Source organism: Athene cunicularia, assembly GCF_003259725.1.
Source record: "Athene cunicularia isolate RWA chromosome 1 unlocalized genomic scaffold, athCun1 chr1_part2, whole genome shotgun sequence".
NCBI lineage: Eukaryota > Metazoa > Chordata > Aves > Strigiformes > Strigidae > Athene > Athene cunicularia.
In genome coordinates, this window is record NW_020799092.1 from 32,246,447 (window position 1) to 32,264,661 (window position 18,215).

At 36.7% G+C, this 18,215-nt stretch overlaps 1 protein-coding gene across 1 annotated transcript in view; it reads left to right on the forward strand.

The window, feature by feature from the left end:
- LTA4H (leukotriene A4 hydrolase) overlaps positions 1-17,522 on the forward strand; it is a 45,298-nt gene extending 27,776 nt beyond the window's left edge. Inside the window, exons 2-19 of the mRNA XM_026864717.1 lie at positions 932-1,079; positions 3,153-3,273; positions 3,768-3,836; positions 4,497-4,601; positions 7,841-7,893; positions 8,538-8,610; positions 8,932-9,072; positions 9,298-9,321; positions 10,329-10,399; positions 10,513-10,624; positions 11,565-11,709; positions 11,791-11,894; positions 12,221-12,291; positions 12,850-12,904; positions 13,706-13,801; positions 14,308-14,390; positions 15,604-15,708; positions 15,860-17,522. Coding sequence (XP_026720518.1) covers positions 932-1,079; positions 3,153-3,273; positions 3,768-3,836; positions 4,497-4,601; positions 7,841-7,893; positions 8,538-8,610; positions 8,932-9,072; positions 9,298-9,321; positions 10,329-10,399; positions 10,513-10,624; positions 11,565-11,709; positions 11,791-11,894; positions 12,221-12,291; positions 12,850-12,904; positions 13,706-13,801; positions 14,308-14,390; positions 15,604-15,708; positions 15,860-15,980 — 1,697 coding nt within the window. The 3' untranslated portion in view covers positions 15,981-17,522. The remainder of the gene's footprint in view (positions 1-931; positions 1,080-3,152; positions 3,274-3,767; positions 3,837-4,496; positions 4,602-7,840; positions 7,894-8,537; positions 8,611-8,931; positions 9,073-9,297; positions 9,322-10,328; positions 10,400-10,512; positions 10,625-11,564; positions 11,710-11,790; positions 11,895-12,220; positions 12,292-12,849; positions 12,905-13,705; positions 13,802-14,307; positions 14,391-15,603; positions 15,709-15,859) is intronic.
- Positions 17,523-18,215: the final 693 nt, after the last annotated feature.

Sequence of the window (18,215 nt, forward strand, 5' to 3'; positions counted from 1 at the left end):
GGCACCGCGCCAGGGGCTGCGCGGCGGGACACCCCCTCTCCCTCTCCCTCTCCCCAGCCGTCTCTCCCGTCCTCCCTCGGGGCCGCCGGCCCGGTGCGCCCTTCTCTCCCGCCGCAGCCGCCTCTCGGGCTCCTCGATCCTGCTCGACTGGAGCCTCCGCGCCGGTCGGGCTCGCCTGCGGCCCCTGCGTGCGCCTCGCGGCCTCTGGGCGGCCCGGTTTCTCGCCGGTCGCGCCTAGACCCGGTGCGTTGTGCGACGGAAGGGCAGAAATAGGTGTTTTCCCGTTAAAATGGCGAAGAGCCTGTTGCCGAAAAGATGAGAATAAACCATTGGAAAGCTGCGTTCGTGGCTTTTCCACGTGTGTGTTTTATTACACTGGCTACTTTCTCAGCTGTGCAAATAAACGTGTAAACCTCTTTAGCTTTACTCCATATGCAAAGTCAGGTTTTGGCTTTGTGCGATTTTTCTGGCAGGTCCATAAAATCCTTTTGTGATTGGCACTTATTTTTTAGAAAAAAAAATCCGTCCTGTTAAAGAGTCAAATTTTGCTAATGCTGCATATGGAAGTGCTGCATTACTTAACTCATCTTCTGTTGCATGAATGTCTAGATTCATAGTGGCTAGTTCCAGGATGGAAGCCTTGGCAGGGGCTTTTCTATCATTTTCATTTCAAAGTGGCACTGTGAAGCTTTTTACCTTTGTAGTTTAGTTAGTAAACTCCTGTTTACACTTCTATGGTCAGAGTTGGGTTTTTTTCCTTTTCCTCCTCCAGTTTTGCAAGTTCAGTACTGCTCTCTTAAAGTGCTGATTCCCAGTATTCAACAGAGTTGCTCAGTTTTTCTGATTTCTACTTAGTAAATAGTTTTTCCTTCAGAGAGACTTGTTTTAAGATGTGATGAGTGCTATGTTCATTACTACACTATTTAACAAGTATTTGCTTCATTACAGGTCTTGGATACAAAAGACCTACAGGTATTTAAAGTGACTGTAAATGGACAGGATGCAAAATTTGTTTTTGGAGAAAAACACACTTTCAAGGGGACCCCCCTGGAAATCACACTTCCTTTTGAACTAAGAAGGTATACGCTTTTGCCTGTCCCTTGAGGTAGTTTCCAAAATGCACTGTATAAACTGCTTGTCTGCCTGTAGGGTGGTTGTGTAAAGCTTGCAAAGGGAGTTGTAAATGAGGGAGTTGCATTTATTTGGTATACGATTTTGTAGATTCATTTAATATTTGTCTTTCATCAGACAGCCAAAACTTTGGGAGTCTCTGTACCTGTTTCCAGGTCTTATGTGCAAAATGACTTGCTAAATTTAAGTAGCAAGCTGATGTGTAATGTATCACATTTTTTTCCAGTGCTAATAAGACTAATATTCTTTCTGCTTCAACTACCTGAATTTAGACATGTTCAGAATTGCTACAGTATATGTATGGAGTTACAGACCTCTGTTTTGTTTTCTTTTATACAAGGATTGATCCTGTATTTCTGTAGAACTGAAGGTTACCACTATGATTAGATAGAAACATGTTTTCAAATAAAATTCTTACTGTACCGATTAGCTAAGCCCAAGTCCCTGAAAATGGGAACTTGAGTTTTGGCAGGGTGATGGAGCGTAAACTGGCCATAATCAACCTCTTAAGTTTCATGAAATAAAAAGTTGTTGACAAATCGGTGTGGGTTTTGGCCATTTGCTTTGTATGCTGTAACTCCATGGTATCTCACATACCAAAGCTGAAAGCTGTGGTTGTGTAAGTAAGGAAGTTCCTTTGTGTGAATAAGATTGTATGCTAAGTTGCTTATTGTTTTTTTTTCAAAACTGGTTATTACTGCTACTAACTCCTGTCTGTTTTTTAATTACTGGTTTTTTGTTCCCTGAATTAGTGCAGTTTAGAAACACATAATGTGGAAGAGAAACAACCTCATATGATAGTTGTCCCTTCTGGGGAAACACATGATCTGATATGAAACTAAACAAATTAAGTACTTAAATAGGGCACAGCAGAAACATAGGCCTGTTTCTTTTGTTTGACTTTCAGCTTGCTTTTTTTTTTTTTTCTGGATTTCCTTGTAAGAAAAAAGCTACAAAGAGGGAGTTATGAGTTGTGATCATAAGAATTTATAATCTTGTGTGAGATAAAATTCTCCATGTAAGTAGCCATAAAACAGTAATAGGAAAGGGTAGGAGTTACAACTGAAAGTCTGACTGTTCAGTAAGCAATGTGCCTTACAAATTATTTTCTCTTGTCAAATATGTACTTTGGAATACTGGTTATAAACCACATACATATACCTGGTCAGCTTATCTAGCTTCCAACTCCTCTGATTAGCTGAAGTTTGTTCCAATTTATGGTTGGATTGTTAATTCCAGAGAGTGCATGTATAACCTGGAACTTCCAGATAACAGAAGCAAGTACTTCAGTGTGTGTTTGGTGTCAGTGATGGTTTTGATATGCTTTTAAATGGTAAGAGTATAAATGTGTCAGGTTTGTGTGTGTTCTCTTGTTAGCAAGCTAGTACCTGTCTTGCACAGAGCTGTTAGATTTTACTTTACACCAGTTCTGAAACCCTGAATAAAATTTGAACATTTTTTATTTTTCTTGTTAACCCTACTGTTAATAGGGTTTTTCAGTGATTACTATTTTCAGTATTTTTTTTTCTGCTTAAGGATCATACTTACAGATAAAACAACAGCTGCAAAATCTGAATTTTTTATTTACAGACTGCACAAATCCTATGTCATTAAGGCATGTATGTTCTTACATAGACTTTATACACTTTTCTGTTCTTTGCAGTGGGGATTTTTTATACTTATGTGTACAATGTTCGATAGTTGTGACAAAACTGTGTGTATGTGGCTCATCCAAATAGTCTAAAGAAAAAGTCCATGTTCTGCTTGAAGAAAGGAGAGAAAGAGTTTTCTGGTTAGTAAAAACAGTAATAGAAGTGTCTGGGGACATGAAAGTTGAAACAAACTGGCTAATTTTTATTATCCTAATTGAAAGGGAAAAGTTTTTAATATGCTACTTGTTCTTATTTTTAATGCTTTTGAAAAAGTGCTCCAGACCTGTTTTGCAGAAATCTTTTTAGAGGAATTTCAGTAGTGATCAGGAGTTGCATCAGAACAGTCTGACTATATTTTTTATTACACAGGGGACAAGAAGCAATTGTTGAAATCTCCTTTGAAAGCTCTCCAAAGTCTTCAGCTCTCCAGTGGTTTTCCCCAGAGCAAACGTCTGGAAAGAAACATCCATTTCTCTTCAGCCAGTGTCAGGTTGAGTGGATTAATTTTACTTTTGTTTTAAAGTTGTTGTTTACCTACCACTAATTCCCCCTGGTTTCCAGAGAGTTGGAGAGGAAGGCAGGTAGGCAAAAGTACAGTAGCCCATAACTTCCAGTGGTGTGTGTCAGAGGTCCTAAATGAAAACACTTAATAACATCTCAGCAATATCCTGACTTAGTACATTTGCGATTTAATAATTCCAGAACTGCTTTATGCTTTCCAGTATTCTTGTTGAAGAACATGCAGTCCTTTGCAGTCAATATATGTGACTATTGATTTGTCTTACCATTATTTCTTTTAGAAAACCCTTAACTTTGAAAACTACTATAAGCTATAAACGAAAGGAATATTGGCTTTTAAGTAATGAATTCTTTGGAGGAGCTGAATAGATTTCCAATCTAATATATTAGTTTGATATATTTCTAGTCCTTTGCATTAGAAAGATGTTTATGTTTTAGCTTTTTCTTTTTTTTCCTTTTCTCCAGGCTACCCACTGCAGAGCCATCCTTCCATGCCAAGACACACCTGCTGTGAAACTAACATACTATGCAGAGGTAGATGAACCTAAGTCATGTGTGTCTGAAAGACTACTACAATGGGTGAAATTTTCTTTTTGTCTAAAATAAAAACAAAGAATATTGACTTCTAGCTTAACATAAGAACCAAAACCTATGTCATTTCTCTGGATTTACCATTTTCTCTTTTTTTTTATATGTATCTATCTCATCTCTTTTTTTCATTTACGTGTATCTTTATTTCAAAAAGAAAAGTGCTATAATAGGAAAGAAAAATGTTCTTAAATCAGATAAAGCTGACAGTAAAACAACAAAGAGTGCTGTAGAGTAATTACTTGATGTTACTCTCGTATATGCCTTGAGTAACATGCTCTGGTACATAGTTGGAGGATCTTTGCAGCCCTGGCATAAATAGCCTGATTAGTTTAAGGAAGCAAAAAGCAAGATGGCCAATGTGACATTACAGTTCAGTAGTCTGAAGAAAGTAAAACTTTCAATTCCTGTCAGGTAGTCCTTTGGGTTTAATAAATATTGCCAGCCTTTAAGACAAATTTTTCTTTATGCTTTGTATTCTACTTGAGGGGGAGAACTTAACAAAGGAACAAATCTGGGCTACTCTTTTTACTGTCGCTGCTTTTATTATGTTATATAATCCTGTGTGCCATCTGAATTCCTCATAGTTGGATGACCTTCTTTCAGATTTCTGTTCCTAAAGAGTTGGTGGCTCTTATGAGTGCTAATCGTGATGGAGAGATTCCTGACCCAGAGGACAGCAGTCGGAAGATATACCGTTTCAGTCAGAACGTAAGTGCTACAGGCTAGTAAATAGATGCTTAGGGTCTTACTTTAACTTGTGCATTTCACTTCAGATATGGTTTTGATATCATTGATGAATCATAGAATCATTAGGTTGAAAAAGACCTTTAAGATCATTGAGTCCAACTGTTAACCTAACACTTTCAAGTCCACTACTAAACCATGTCCCTAAGTGTTGTGTCTTTTAAATACCTCCAGGGATGGTGACTTAACCCTGGGCAGCCTGTTCCAATGCTTGACAACCATTTCAGTGAAGAATTTTTTCCCAATACCCAATCTAAACCTCCCTTAGTGCAACCTGAGGCCCTTTCCTCTTGCCCTGAGGAAGAAGAGAGCAACACTCACCTGGCTACAGTCTTCTTTCAGGTAGTCGTGGAGAGTGGTAATGTCTTCCCTCAGCTTCCTTTTATCCAGGCTGAACAACCCCAGTTCCCTCAGCCACCTCTCATAAGACTTGTTCTCTAGACCCTTCACCAGCTTCATTGCTCTTCTTTGGGGACACTCCAGCACTTCAACGTCTGTCTTGTAGTGAGGGGCCCAAAACTGAACACAGGAATCGAGGGGCGGCCTCACCAGTGCCCAGTACAGGGGTCAGATCCCTTCCCTGTCCCTGCTGGCCACGCTATTGCTGACACAAGCCAGGATGCCATTGGCCTTCTTGGCCACCTGGGCACACTGCTGGCTCCTGTTCAGCCGGCTGTCAATCAATCCCCCCAGGTCCCTCTCTGACTGGCAGCTCTCCAGCCGCTCCTGCCCAAGCCTGTAGCGCTGCTGGGGGTTGTTGTGGCCCAAGGGCAGCCCCCGGCATTTGGCCTTATTGAAACTCCTCCAGTTGGCCTCAGCCCATGGCTCCAGCCTGTCCAGGTCTCTCTGCAGAGCCTCCCTACCCTCGAGCAGATCAACACTCCCACCCAACTTGGGGTCATCTGCAAACTGACTGAGGGTGCACTTGATCCCCTCATCTAGATCATTGATAAGAAACAGAACTGGCCCCAGTACTGAGTCCTGGGGAACACCACCCGTCACCGGCTATTATTTACCATGGATTTAACTTCATTCACCACAACTCAGTCGTGTGACTTGACAATGTTTCTTTGCCGCTATAAAAATACGGGGTATTACAAATTTCTAACTTTAAAAAGTCAGTAGGTGCTGGTGACGTTTATTCATCATTTTGGCATTCCCAGAAAAGCCTGTCAAGTTCTGAGAATGCTTAGTATATTCAAAGCTAGTACCGTCAAAACCCATTCTGTCTGCACTGGTTCTTGGGAAATAATGTGTGGTCTTGAATAATGTGGGAGTGAGTTTTGGAAAACAGATCCTTCAAATTCTAAATTTGCTAAGACGTTGTGAAGCTGAGCATTGGAACCAATTACTTGACTGTAAGCAAATTCTGGCAACAGATTTCTTTAAAAGTGAAAATGTGACTTTAATAGAGAGTGTCTCCAGCTAATTAAAGATCACTCCTCTAAGGATGAAGTTTTATTATGTGGTGCAGCTAGTTTAATGATTCCACTGCTCCTAAAATAGCAGTCTTAATTTACTCTCCTGGCTTTTTTCTTCTCACAGCTTTTCTGGGTTACAGTTCTGATGTTTATGGTATCTCCTGGTGAATTTAGTTTATTTTGCTGAACAAGCAGATAAAAACATAAGTTTAAAAAAATTGTTTTAGTAAGCTGATCTGGGCAGCTGAGGGACAGAGTGCAAAGAGGGATGGAATTGTGTGACTGGATGAGAGGAGGGGAACCTCCCCTGAACTGCAGCAGCTGTTATTTGGCTGCTATGTGAAACCTGAGAGGCAAGAGGAGAGGCAAAAAAAAATTGTCATGTTAGCTGTGAGCTCTTCAATATGCAGTGTTCTGCCTTCTCTGTGGAGCCAAAACGTAACCGCATAAGTCTTCTGTGTTGTATGTTATCCAGAGCTGTCTGTTATCTAGAAATACACTGTTGATAAGTTTGCTGGACCTGTACAAGGAATAGCATTTAGTCTAATTGAAATTATACTTCACTTTCTAATATAGAAAACCATTAATTTGTTAGAAAAGGCATTGTTTTGTTAAACCAAAAAAATCTTATTTGTTAATCATAAAAGATATAAATGAAAAGAGACAAATGCATTAAAAAAGACATATGCATCATCTATGTTTCATTAGACAAAAAAGACAAATGTGTCGAACTCGTGAATACGTATAATATGTGAGCTGAGCTTACCTAAAACTATTTTGGTCCTGCATGGCCAGACTGGTAAGAAGTGTGGTTGCCTCTGTAAAAAATTAATTTATTGCCCAACATCCAGTGAGTTTTGAAGTAACTTTAAAATTTCAGATTAGCAAATTGAGCACCAAAATGTGGGGATATATTGGCAATCTTTTGATAACATGTCTATAACACGTCAGCTTAAATCTTTTCAAGAACATGTTCTGTGGGCTAATACTTAAAATTGAAACACACATGATAAGAGTATTTTAATAAATTATGTTGAAATAGTTTGGGAATAAAAAAATAGTGGAATAAAATTGTCTGAAACGTTGTCTCCGACTAATTATGGTTTAAAGCCTTACTTATTTAATAGCGTTTAGTCAGATAAAATGGAACTTTGACAGGAATGGCTGCATTATCCTCTTTTTTCCAGAGCACTGAGAAAAAATTTCTCTATAAAGACACTGTAGCTTTGGATTTTTTTCATTTAAAAAACAGATATTTAGAATTTATTTTAATTCCAAATAAGGAAATCAAATATATACATTTTTATTTTGCTGAATCTTTTTTATCCATAAATATACTTTGTTCAATGGAATTCATTAAAGCTTTTCGTTCATTTTGTGTAATACAACTGTCTGTTACCCAAGCAGTATCTTTTTAAGTTCTCCTTCAATAAAAGTCAGTGGTACTCAAGTGAATATGGAAAACTATCTTTTGAACAGTAAGCAAACCGGTGGCATTTCTGTATAGTCTTAGATGGACAGATTTTTTTTTTTCTTCAGAGAGGATATTACAATTTTGTGGTAATTGCATAAAAGATCAATGAAACAAGTAGATTTTGTAGATAAAGGAATATCATTTGGGGAGAAAAAACGATACGTTCATTATAACATAAGGCAGGAATCTCTGGAGGAAATGCATACACTTCTTTACTTGCGTGCTTTTGTTTTTCTTTGACTGAATCAGTGGTGTTGATAACTTGCATTACAGATAAGATTATTTTTTTTTCTCATGTTTTCCATTAGGTTCCCATACCTTGCTACTTGATTGCTTTAGTGGTTGGAGCTTTAGAAAGCAGGTGAGTGAATCTGCACAGAGTATATGTATTAATAATCATAATAAATTTTCAGAGTTACCTTTTTTGTTTGTTTCTTGGTCTTTGTTTCTAGTTTTAAAAGCTCTTAGAGCTTCAGTGAGCCTGTTTGTTTGTATCCAACTGCATGTATCTTGAATCACTCTTGCATCATTTTTTCTATAGAATATACTTTTGTTGTAAGTTAAAGAAATACCCTGAAGAGTTTGAAATTGTTTGGAACCACTAAGGGCTTTTTCTACCTCTGGCAATAATATTTTTTTCCTTCAGTAACAAGTAATGTACAAAAGACAGAAAATGATAGCTTCAGCCTTGCTGCTCATCTGCACAAGGTTGTGTTAATCTAGCCCATAATAATGCTTTTGTATTAGGACTTTACAGCATTTTAAAATCTTTAAATATGTTTCCTGTTTATTTGTCCTGAACAGTGGATGTGTGTGGGTTTGGTTTGTCTAAAGCTTTTTCTAGTGTTACTGTAGCAGTGGAGAGGAAAAGTAGAGGAAGACTCTCTTAAGTTTCTTCACCAACATGGGTTACTCAAGCACATTTAAACATATCCTTTCTCAATTAGTTTCTCATAGAATTCTTTCCAGTTCATGGTGTCTTAGTGTCATTTTTATTTTAAACAGAAAGATTGGCCCAAGGACACTGGTGTGGGCTGAAAAGGAGCTAGTGGATAAATCAGCCTATGAATTTGCTGAGGTCGGTAATTAAAACATGTTTTGTAAACTGTTTCACATAGTTTTGGGAAAGGAACAGATTGTAGTTCAGTGGTTTGTTCACCTGTAGTCCTCCTTTCTCTACCTTCCACCCCAAAAAATGCTATTCTTTTATCACAGCACAAAGCTACTACTCAACATAAATATTGATACAGTCTTGTAATCATTTTGCATGTGGGACATCCCAAGGTAAGAGAGAATGAAGGATCAATATGGAGAGAACGAATGGGATCAATAGTTTATAACTTGTTCAGTGTTTGAAGTCAGAAGCCATGTTAGAAACTAATGTGAATTCTTGTTTCAGGCTGAAGCTATGCTGAAAACAGCAGAAGATTTAGCAGGACCCTATATATGGGGGCAGTATGATTTGTTAGTCTTACCACCTTCTTTTCCTTATGGTGGTATGGAGAATCCTTGTCTTACTTTTGTAACTCCAACACTGTTGGTAAGTGCAACACTGATGAAAGTCAGATTTCCCTTAGGGCTTGCTTATATTAATCCACAAATTGGATTAATCTTCCCCCTAGAAAGAACTGTAAATATTCCTGCTGCTTTCAAGTTAGGTATCATACATGAAACTGCATTAAGTGGTATGTTTTGAGGTTTATTTGAACTGACAACTGCCTTTTTTTTTTTTTTTTTTTTTTTTTTTTTTTTTTTTTTTTTTAAGGCAGGTGATCGATCTCTATCAAATGTAAGTGCAAAATAGTTTCATGTCTTCAAGTAGAACACAACTTGAAGTTGCATCTTATCTTCCTTTGTAACAGATACCCGAAAACTTGGTCTTTTATTCATTGGGAGAATTAAAAGAAGTCTTAAAAAGTGCATTTTAGTTCTAAGTAAACTCTAGAAAAACTGGAGACATATTTGTTTTATATAATGAACAGATAAAAACCAGGCATGCCTGTATGCATAGAGGACTGACTGAATTTAGCTACTCAATAGCTCTTTTCCTGTCCTGTGTATAATGTTTAAAAACCAGAACTGAATTGATCTCACTGAAACTGTAAGAAACTTATTCCTCCCTATATCTGTATAGACACTAGAACTCTCATTGTGTACAGTTTTCTTTTAAAGTGGAAAATGAGTATGATTTGAGTAAATTCTATATTTTTCTGGGAAGTTGAGTATTCTGGATGCTGTTTTACCTCATTTGTCTTTCTACTAGACCAATACACTGCTTAAAAAAGCCCAAAGAAGAATATGATTGTCTTTTCCTGACAACACTGAAGTATTTGACATGGATACATTAAAAAAAGTATTATGCATCATTATCCATCTAGGGGTGACTGTTTTCTTGCTGTTTGATATTTTGGAACTTCCCAGCTCTACAGCAGTTGCTGAGGTGGGGAAGTAGTACTAGTCCATCACTTGATGTGGATCCAATATTCTGAAATGTGATTTCATAAACAAGTACCTGCACTGTGCTACTAGAGGAATTATTTTGGTTGATCAGTGTGACTGTATGGCTTGCAGGCCGCACTTTCAAAATTACTTCTGGAGAAGGTTTGGTAGGAGAGCGCTAGTCCTCTAAATAGAATTTATTTGGATAAATTTACAGAGCTGTGAATTCTGACTGGCTTTGGGAAGAGAGTGCAGTAAATGAGATCCCATTAGGACTTTTTTATTTCTGTTGGGATTTGATGTTCATTTTCCAGAGGAGACTAAACAGTAGTTCTGTCATTGTTTTCTGGTTTTTAGGTTATTGCTCATGAAATCTCTCACAGCTGGACAGGAAACTTGGTAACAAACAAAACATGGGAGCATTTTTGGTAGGTGTGACGTTCAGTGCCATGCAAATCATATTTTAACATTAATCTGTAAAGAGACCAACTAAATTAATTTTGCCATCCTACCAGTGCTGGCTTTATCAATGTATTTCCAGGCTGAATGAGGGACATACAGTGTACCTGGAACGCAGGATTGGTGGTCGGTTGTTTGGTGAGCAGTTCAGGCACTTTCAAGCCCTAGGCGGTTGGAGGGACCTGCAGAATACGGTAAATATTTTTAATGTTATGATAACTCTATGTTTAAATAAAATTAAGCTGATTTCATGTGTTTTGCACTAAAAAGACTTGTCTAGTCAGCTTTTCTAACACTTTCTTATTAGAGGATGAACAACTTTGATTCCAAGGTATATGTTCTCATCCCAAGGTAGTAATATACTTGGAGGTTATATAAAGCTTTGAACTTTTTTAAGCTGTTCTGCAAGGGTGAATATCATTACAGATTCTAAGTTGTTCTGCGTATGGCTGAGCTGCAGTATTACCTGTTAGCATACCAGTAGGCAACTGAAAGCTTGTTGAAATTATCTTCAAGCATGATCAGAATTTCCAGTGCCTCATGCAAGTAACTGATTGCTCTTTTTCCTGTGTACTGCATTATAATTGAGGATATTCCTAATCTGTTACTGACTAGGATGGTTCTTTAGATTTGTATTTAGGTAGCACAGTTTAGCTTTCAGATTTCCAGCCCGTGATAGTAGATCTCCCTCTCATTCAGTTTCAGGTGATGCAGTTTACCTAGTTTGCTATGAATATTTCCTCATTGTATTTTATGCTTTATACCACCTATTTAAATCAAGTAGTTTAAATAGTTTGTTAATAAAGGGATAAATATAGATAGTTTACTAGGTGCTCATGATTATGACAGACATGATGGTAATTAACTGCTTTGAGATAACTGGAGCACAGGGTGATTGATCCTAACATCTTTCTATTTGATACGCTGTCAGACACGGATAAAACAAAATGAGAAAAAAGTTTAGGGAATTCGTGCAGATTCAGAACTTCGGGAAAAAGTGAGGAAGAATACTTTGAAATGAGGTCATCTTAGTTTTGGATGGATTATACCTTTATAAATAGGATGGGATGAGCAGTGATTTTCAAGAATGCTAGTTTTCCTAGATGAATGTATTTTCTTGTGTCTTTGTCACAGATAAATACTCTTGGAGATAAAAATCCTGTAACTAACCTTATCCCTAATCTGAATGAAGTAGATCCTGATGTTGCATATTCATCTGTTCCCTATGAGAAAGGCTTTGCTTTGCTTTTTTACCTTGAACAACTTCTTGGAGGACCAGGTAAGTGTTAGTCAGACTTTATATATTGTTGTTTCCCATTGTATTTTCAAAACCTAAAATGTTTGTTTTTTTAATTGTTAGATGTTTTCATTGGCTTCCTGAAGGCTTACATTCAGCAGTTTGCTTATAAGAGCATAGTAACTGAGGACTGGAAGAAGTTTTTGTACTCCTACTTCAAGGATAAGGTTGAGTGGTATTTAAAACTAATTACTTAAAATTTTTTAATTATGTGAAAGTATGTCATAGCTCAAGAATTACCTTCTTTAAGGACCAGTTCTTTATGATATAGTCTGGAATCTCATGAAGATGGTTTTGCATTATGATGCGCTTTTTTTTTTTTTTTCTTTCTAGAAGGCAATATTTTCTTTTGAAGTAATCTATATAGGATTCTCCAGGTTAATTGGATGGATGTTAAAAAAAAAAAAAAAAAAAGATTTAATTTAGCTTTTTTAGGATATACTTTTCTCTAAAAATTATACTTACAACAATAAGAATTTGTGTTGCTTTGTAGGTAGATGTTCTTGATAAAGTTGATTGGAACTTGTGGTTTCATGCTCCAGGAATGCCACCAGTGAAGCCTACGTAAGCTGCATTATTTTATAGTATCTTCTTCTCTAGATTGCACATGATTTTCCAAATGGTCATAAAGCAGTTTATAAGCAGGTTGAAAGTCTTCACACAGTGTTTTATTAGAAAATGTCCTAGTACTGTGTAGAGATTGATATAAGTGTATTTAGGAGAAAAAAACGTTGCTGTTAATACTTTCAGGTTTTTATTCTTGTGGAAATTTATTTTGCTTTAAGAGTTTCCAGGAAGGATTATTTTTTCTGTTTGTTAAAACAGTGTTCTCTTTTCAGCTATAAGCTATAATACATGTACAAGCATGCATGCTCAGAAGTATTGATCATGTTAGGAATGTACAGGATCAAGGGATAGTGTCACCTATACACAAAGTACTTCTCACCAAAACTGAAATATATTTCTTCATAATAGATCTTTTGTAACTTGTGTTGCAATATTGAGTTGGAAACTGCAGCAATGTGGAGTCATTTGAAAATAATTTATAGGCATTCTTATAAAAATATTACAGGAGCTTTTTGTGTTTCCAAAGTGTGATCCTTTGTTTTTAATATTTGACAGGTATGATATGACACTAGCAAATGCTTGTGTTGCCTTGAGCCAAAGATGGATCAAAGTGAGTAGCTAAGGAACAATGAAGTGTTCGTATCCTGAAAAGCTAGTTCTCTTCATACTAATTGAGCCATTCTCTTCTGAAATCTACCATTTGCTGAGAGAGTGTATTTATGGTGATGGCACAGCTGCCAGGGATTTTGCATTTCATAGACGAGCCTTTCGTCACAGAGTCTTTGGATTTGCCATGATTTCTGTACATGCAGTACATTTTAACAAGGCACACATCCAGATTTTTGTTACATGCATGTAGTAACCAAACTGAGAATACTTTTTTGAAACCCAGATATTATAGCTTGTTTGAAAAACAAATGCCAAGGTATCTGTGCGTTACTGATTTCTCTACATTATACTGGAGCTATTATGCATTTCTCATCAAAAACTGAAATACATAAATCATAATAAGTAACTAATATCAGACAGTTTTCTCATAATGTTAACCATAAAACTCATACAACTAATAGAGAATTCATCATACCTTCCTTTTTTTAGTTCTGTGGCTTTTCACTATACTTGTATGTTATCTTTCTTCTTCTCAGTGTTACTTTTTATATTAAAAGTATTTGATTTTTCACTTTAACAGAAAGACAGGGGAGATAAAAAAATCAGTGAAAATTGAAGAATACCAAACATCAGACAGTAACTTAATTCCCTCACTCCCCTTCTTGTAACATCATGCACAAATACAAATTAGTATCTTTTTTACGTGGAATGGCTCAATAGTAAAGGTGGATGTCCAAACAAAAAAATTACACCTGATTGTTTATTGAAATACCTATTAAAAACTTAAACTATTCTCTTTTAGGCAAAAGAGAGTGACTTGGGCTCATTCAGCTCAGCAGACCTGAAGGAAATGTCATCTCATCAGTTGATTGAGTTCCTGGCACTGTTGCTTCTGGAGGTAAATGCACACCTGTGGCAACTTGATTCTGGTATCATAAAAACAGACACGGAAGCCCAAGTGTGCTTTGGAATTAAGCTGTTTTGAGTTTTGCTAAAATAATCCATTCTCATACGTAATTACTAAAACCTTCAGCCATGCCTCCCTGATTATGTCTGGCTCTTCAGCTAGCAAGCAACATATAGAGCATTTTGGATTGAAAGGTAAAAACAAAAGCATAAGGTGCTTGAATTAGTCTGTATTTGATATTATAGCAAATAAGATCTAAATAAAACAGAATGAAAATCCTTTTTTTGGTAGTACTGGATGTGGGAATTTACTAACATTTTTTCCTTGCCTCTTTCCTAATACTATGAGAAGGTGAAAGGGAACAAACACAAATATTTGTCATGGTAAACTTTTAATTCCTTTGTAGCATCAATATTCTTGAATGAACCTGTTTATTTTGGAAGTACATGGTTTAAAGTCTGCCTCTGGCTTATTCTGACTGCAGTTTTCTTTTTCAGGCTCCTCTTCCAGTGTCACATGTCCAGCGAATGCAGCAAGTATATGACTTCAATGCTATAAACAATTCTGAAATAAGATTCAGGTTTGTTCCAGCATGGACATTTTTCTAATCTTAAATGCTTTCATAAAACAGTGTCCTGCTTCATAAATGCTCCGAGACACACTGTTGTACAGAACTGGTGCAGGGTTTTGGGTTGCTTTGTTTTGTTTTGTTTTTTTAGTGCACGTGCAAGCATGCTTACCAGAGTGGTATTCCATTACTTAGTAATTGGGTAAATATAGTCTAGTAGAAGAACCAGAAGTGACCAGTGGATTAGCTATGCTTTATTTTGCTCTGTCATGCTAGCAAAGCAACCTAGTGGGTTAATAACTTATTTTGGGGGTGGTATTAAACAATACAGCTTTTCTGTGACTCAGAGATAGATGCCTGAAAAAATTTTCCAATAGTTAGTCAGGGCCAGGTCTTCTGGACTTACCTAATCAGTTCTTCTGTTGATGTTCTGGTGCTTTTTTCATCACAAATTTGAAATTTTTTGTCCTGTTTTAGTGCTCGCTATTACAAAGCTTTTGTCTTATCAAAGTACATTTCTAATCAAGTAGGAAATGCTTCTAGCTAAATGACTTGATTCTTGCGCCATCCTCATTTCTTCTATTTTGTGTTTGCATGTTGTGTTTACACGTGTCACTTGTCCTCAACAATACGGTTTTTTTAAACATAAGTAATCTTCACAAGTATCTTGAAGTATTGCATATTTTGCTACTGTTACATACTTGGATACATTTGCAATAGTGACAGTTATTCTGCCTTAACTAACTTGGAGTTCTTTGTTCCTTATTAAGAAACCTAAGTATTTTAAACGTACGGCACATTTTCTACTTGTAATAAGATCTTTTTTTTTTTTTCTTATTTTTAAAAGAAAACAGGCACGTACCAGTTGCTGGTGATGTTCTGTTTGGATTTTTGTTTGGGTTTTTTTAATTGCTTGGTCAGATACAATAAGTGCTGCTCTAATTCTGAATGATGCAGCTGGAACTACTGTAATATAAAAGAAAAATATAGCTGCAGAAAATTATCGGACCATTTTGGAGAAACTTTGGAGCAATTTTTTTCCTATTTTATATGAAAGTCCACTTTTGTAACATGCTAGTCAGACAGTAAATATTTTATGTTTAACTTAGCTAGAATCTCATTCTTATGATGACACAGCACTGCCCAGAGTGTCTGTAGGAATAGAATTGTAAGACAACTAACCACCACAAATGAAAATAAAAGTGTACTTCCCTGTCCTCCCCAGATGGCTGCGCCTCTGCATCAAGTCCAAGTGGGAAGAAGCTATTCCTCTGGCTCTAAAAATGGCAACAGATCAGGGCAGGATGAAGTTTACTCGACCATTGTTCAGGTAAAAGTAATCTCCAAATTGTAGGAGCTCATGCTGTTGACATTTTTTACATGTACAGCGTCAAGTATTATATATTCCATCATATATTTATGTTTTGAAGTGATATAATACAGGATTTTCTGTATTTTTTTCCCCTGTTCTTCTTTTACAGGGACCTTTACAGTTTTGACAAGTGTCGAGATCTGGCTGTCAAGACATTTCTGGAGCATAGAGCCTCTATGCACCCAGTCACTTCAATGCTTGTGGGCAAAGACTTGAAACAGGATCAGTGATAAATTTACTGATTTCTTTGAAATTTTCTTCTTGCTGAAGGAAGAGACTGATTCCACAGACAGTTAATATACGTGCTTGATTATTGCCATAAAATGCTCTGCTGCTTTGGTACTAATTTATCTTAAAAATGTATTTTCCAAATCAAGTTCAGTACTTTGTTTTGCCTTTCCACATAAAAGAGCAAAATTGCTAAATCTCTGGAATTGGGAGAATGGTTTTGTTACAAGTGATTTTTGGAACACACAAAAAAGCTGTTCTGAGATGTAGTCAGTTGTCAGTCATGGAATTTAAAAACATGGAAAATTAATTGGTGGATGGTACGGCTCCTTGTGGACAGCTTTCTTTTTCGTAGCAATGTGGGTGAAATTTCCAAGTATCTGAAGATGAAAAAATAAATCTTTTCATTGTCTACTTGTCTGTGTATTGATCCATAAGAAAAGTTTTGAAATAATAGTTTTGTTTCATTTGCCCTTCTTTGTTGTGGGAGAAATTTTTATTTTGGGTCCAGGAGGACTGTGAAGACCTAAATGGATCACAGCATTCCAGTGTTAGAGCAGAATTTCCATCTAGCCCTATTTGTCATGGCTTTGTTATGTTAGTCAATTCCTTGCGTTAATTACAATATCATGGTCTTACTTGGTTATTCCTAATGGATCCTATGCTGTGCACTAATAGTTGTCTGAAATAATACTTTGTTTTCTTTTTTTAACAAACTTGGGATTTTAACCAAATTTTAGTTTTAGCAACTTTTTCCAAATTTTTTCAACCCACTGTATATTTCCAGAACTTCTCATAATTGCAGGCAGCACTAAAGCCCAAGTCTTTAATTTTGCAGTTTGAATTTTTTAATATTTGCATTTTTTAACCAGTTCTGGGCACTACCGCTTACACTAATGTAACATCTTAGAGATAAGTTTAAAAACAATTGAAGGGCTGTTTTTCTTGTAATTGTTACAGCACTTCAGTGCCAGTCGGTGGTTTAGATGAAACTTGTGAATACTGCCATCTGTAGATCGGGTTTTGAAGTGACTGATAACTGCTTTTCCTGGAGACAATCAGCATAAATTAATCTGTTGACATAGAGATAATCCCATATCAAAGAGTAACCAAAAAAAAAAAAAAAAAGCTGTTTAGAGGAGGAGGATACCAGATACAGGTCATGGCAAAAGGCTTGGATTTAATAATAGCACTTCAGGTGGGAGTGGAGGGCCTATAAGTCAGTTTATTTTTCTTCCGAATTTTGATCAGTATAAGCTTTCAAGTAGATGACATTATGTACTTTACCAGGAGATTCGTCTTTTCATGCTGGAAGCTCTAATATAAATTAAGACATGAACATATCTTGTTGGATTTTATTGATTCAAGGCATCCCGAGTTCTTCCATTCAACTTTATCCTACATATGTCTACGTAGTTTAAATAAAAATGAGAGAAAAATTAACTCCTAGGTGATTGAGGCTCAAAACCCAGTTCAAATTCTTTCTATGAATGTTGTGACACTCAGCTTTTAATAAACGCAATAAAATACTGGCTTTTTTGGAACAAAATTATTGTCATTTTCTTGTGTGTAAAGTCCTTACACGCTTTCTTGTGTTAAGGACCTAACGAGCCACTCATTCTCTTGCTTCTCCTTGGAATGAGTGATAACCTCTGCTGGAAAACTCACTGAGAATTTTTCTATATTTCAGGTTAAAGTTAAGGCAGTTCGTTCAGTCTGGTAGAAGGAGGGGTATCTGGTGTTAACAGGTTCTGGTTCAAGCTATCAGATTGCACTGAGAACTTCTGTTCTTTGTTTCAGAAATGGTTTATGTTACTAGTTTTGGGGTAACATTTTGTCATAAAAGCCCATATATCATATGCAGTGATTTGGCAGTTGGGAGTTCATGCTGCCAGCTAATCCTGATTTCTTGCTGTTGGAACTACTGGAGGGAAGGAAAAAAGTGGCAGGCATGGCTTTTGCTAGTGTTGTCCTGCTGTGCTGGGGCAACATCTCCTACTTAGAGACATTGATGGGTCTCAGGGGAAAATTCCCTACAATAATTCACCCCAGGTAAGTGCACTTTATAGTCCATTTGAGAATGCTATTTTGGGTAGCACGGACTACAAGTGTTGTTACTGTTTTGTCTTTAAAGACATGTATGTTCAGTTTCTGTGTGGACATGGTCATTGCTAAACTTTATTTTGATACCACCTTAAACAGGTATTTCTCCACATCTTTTCCACTTTGCATCTGCC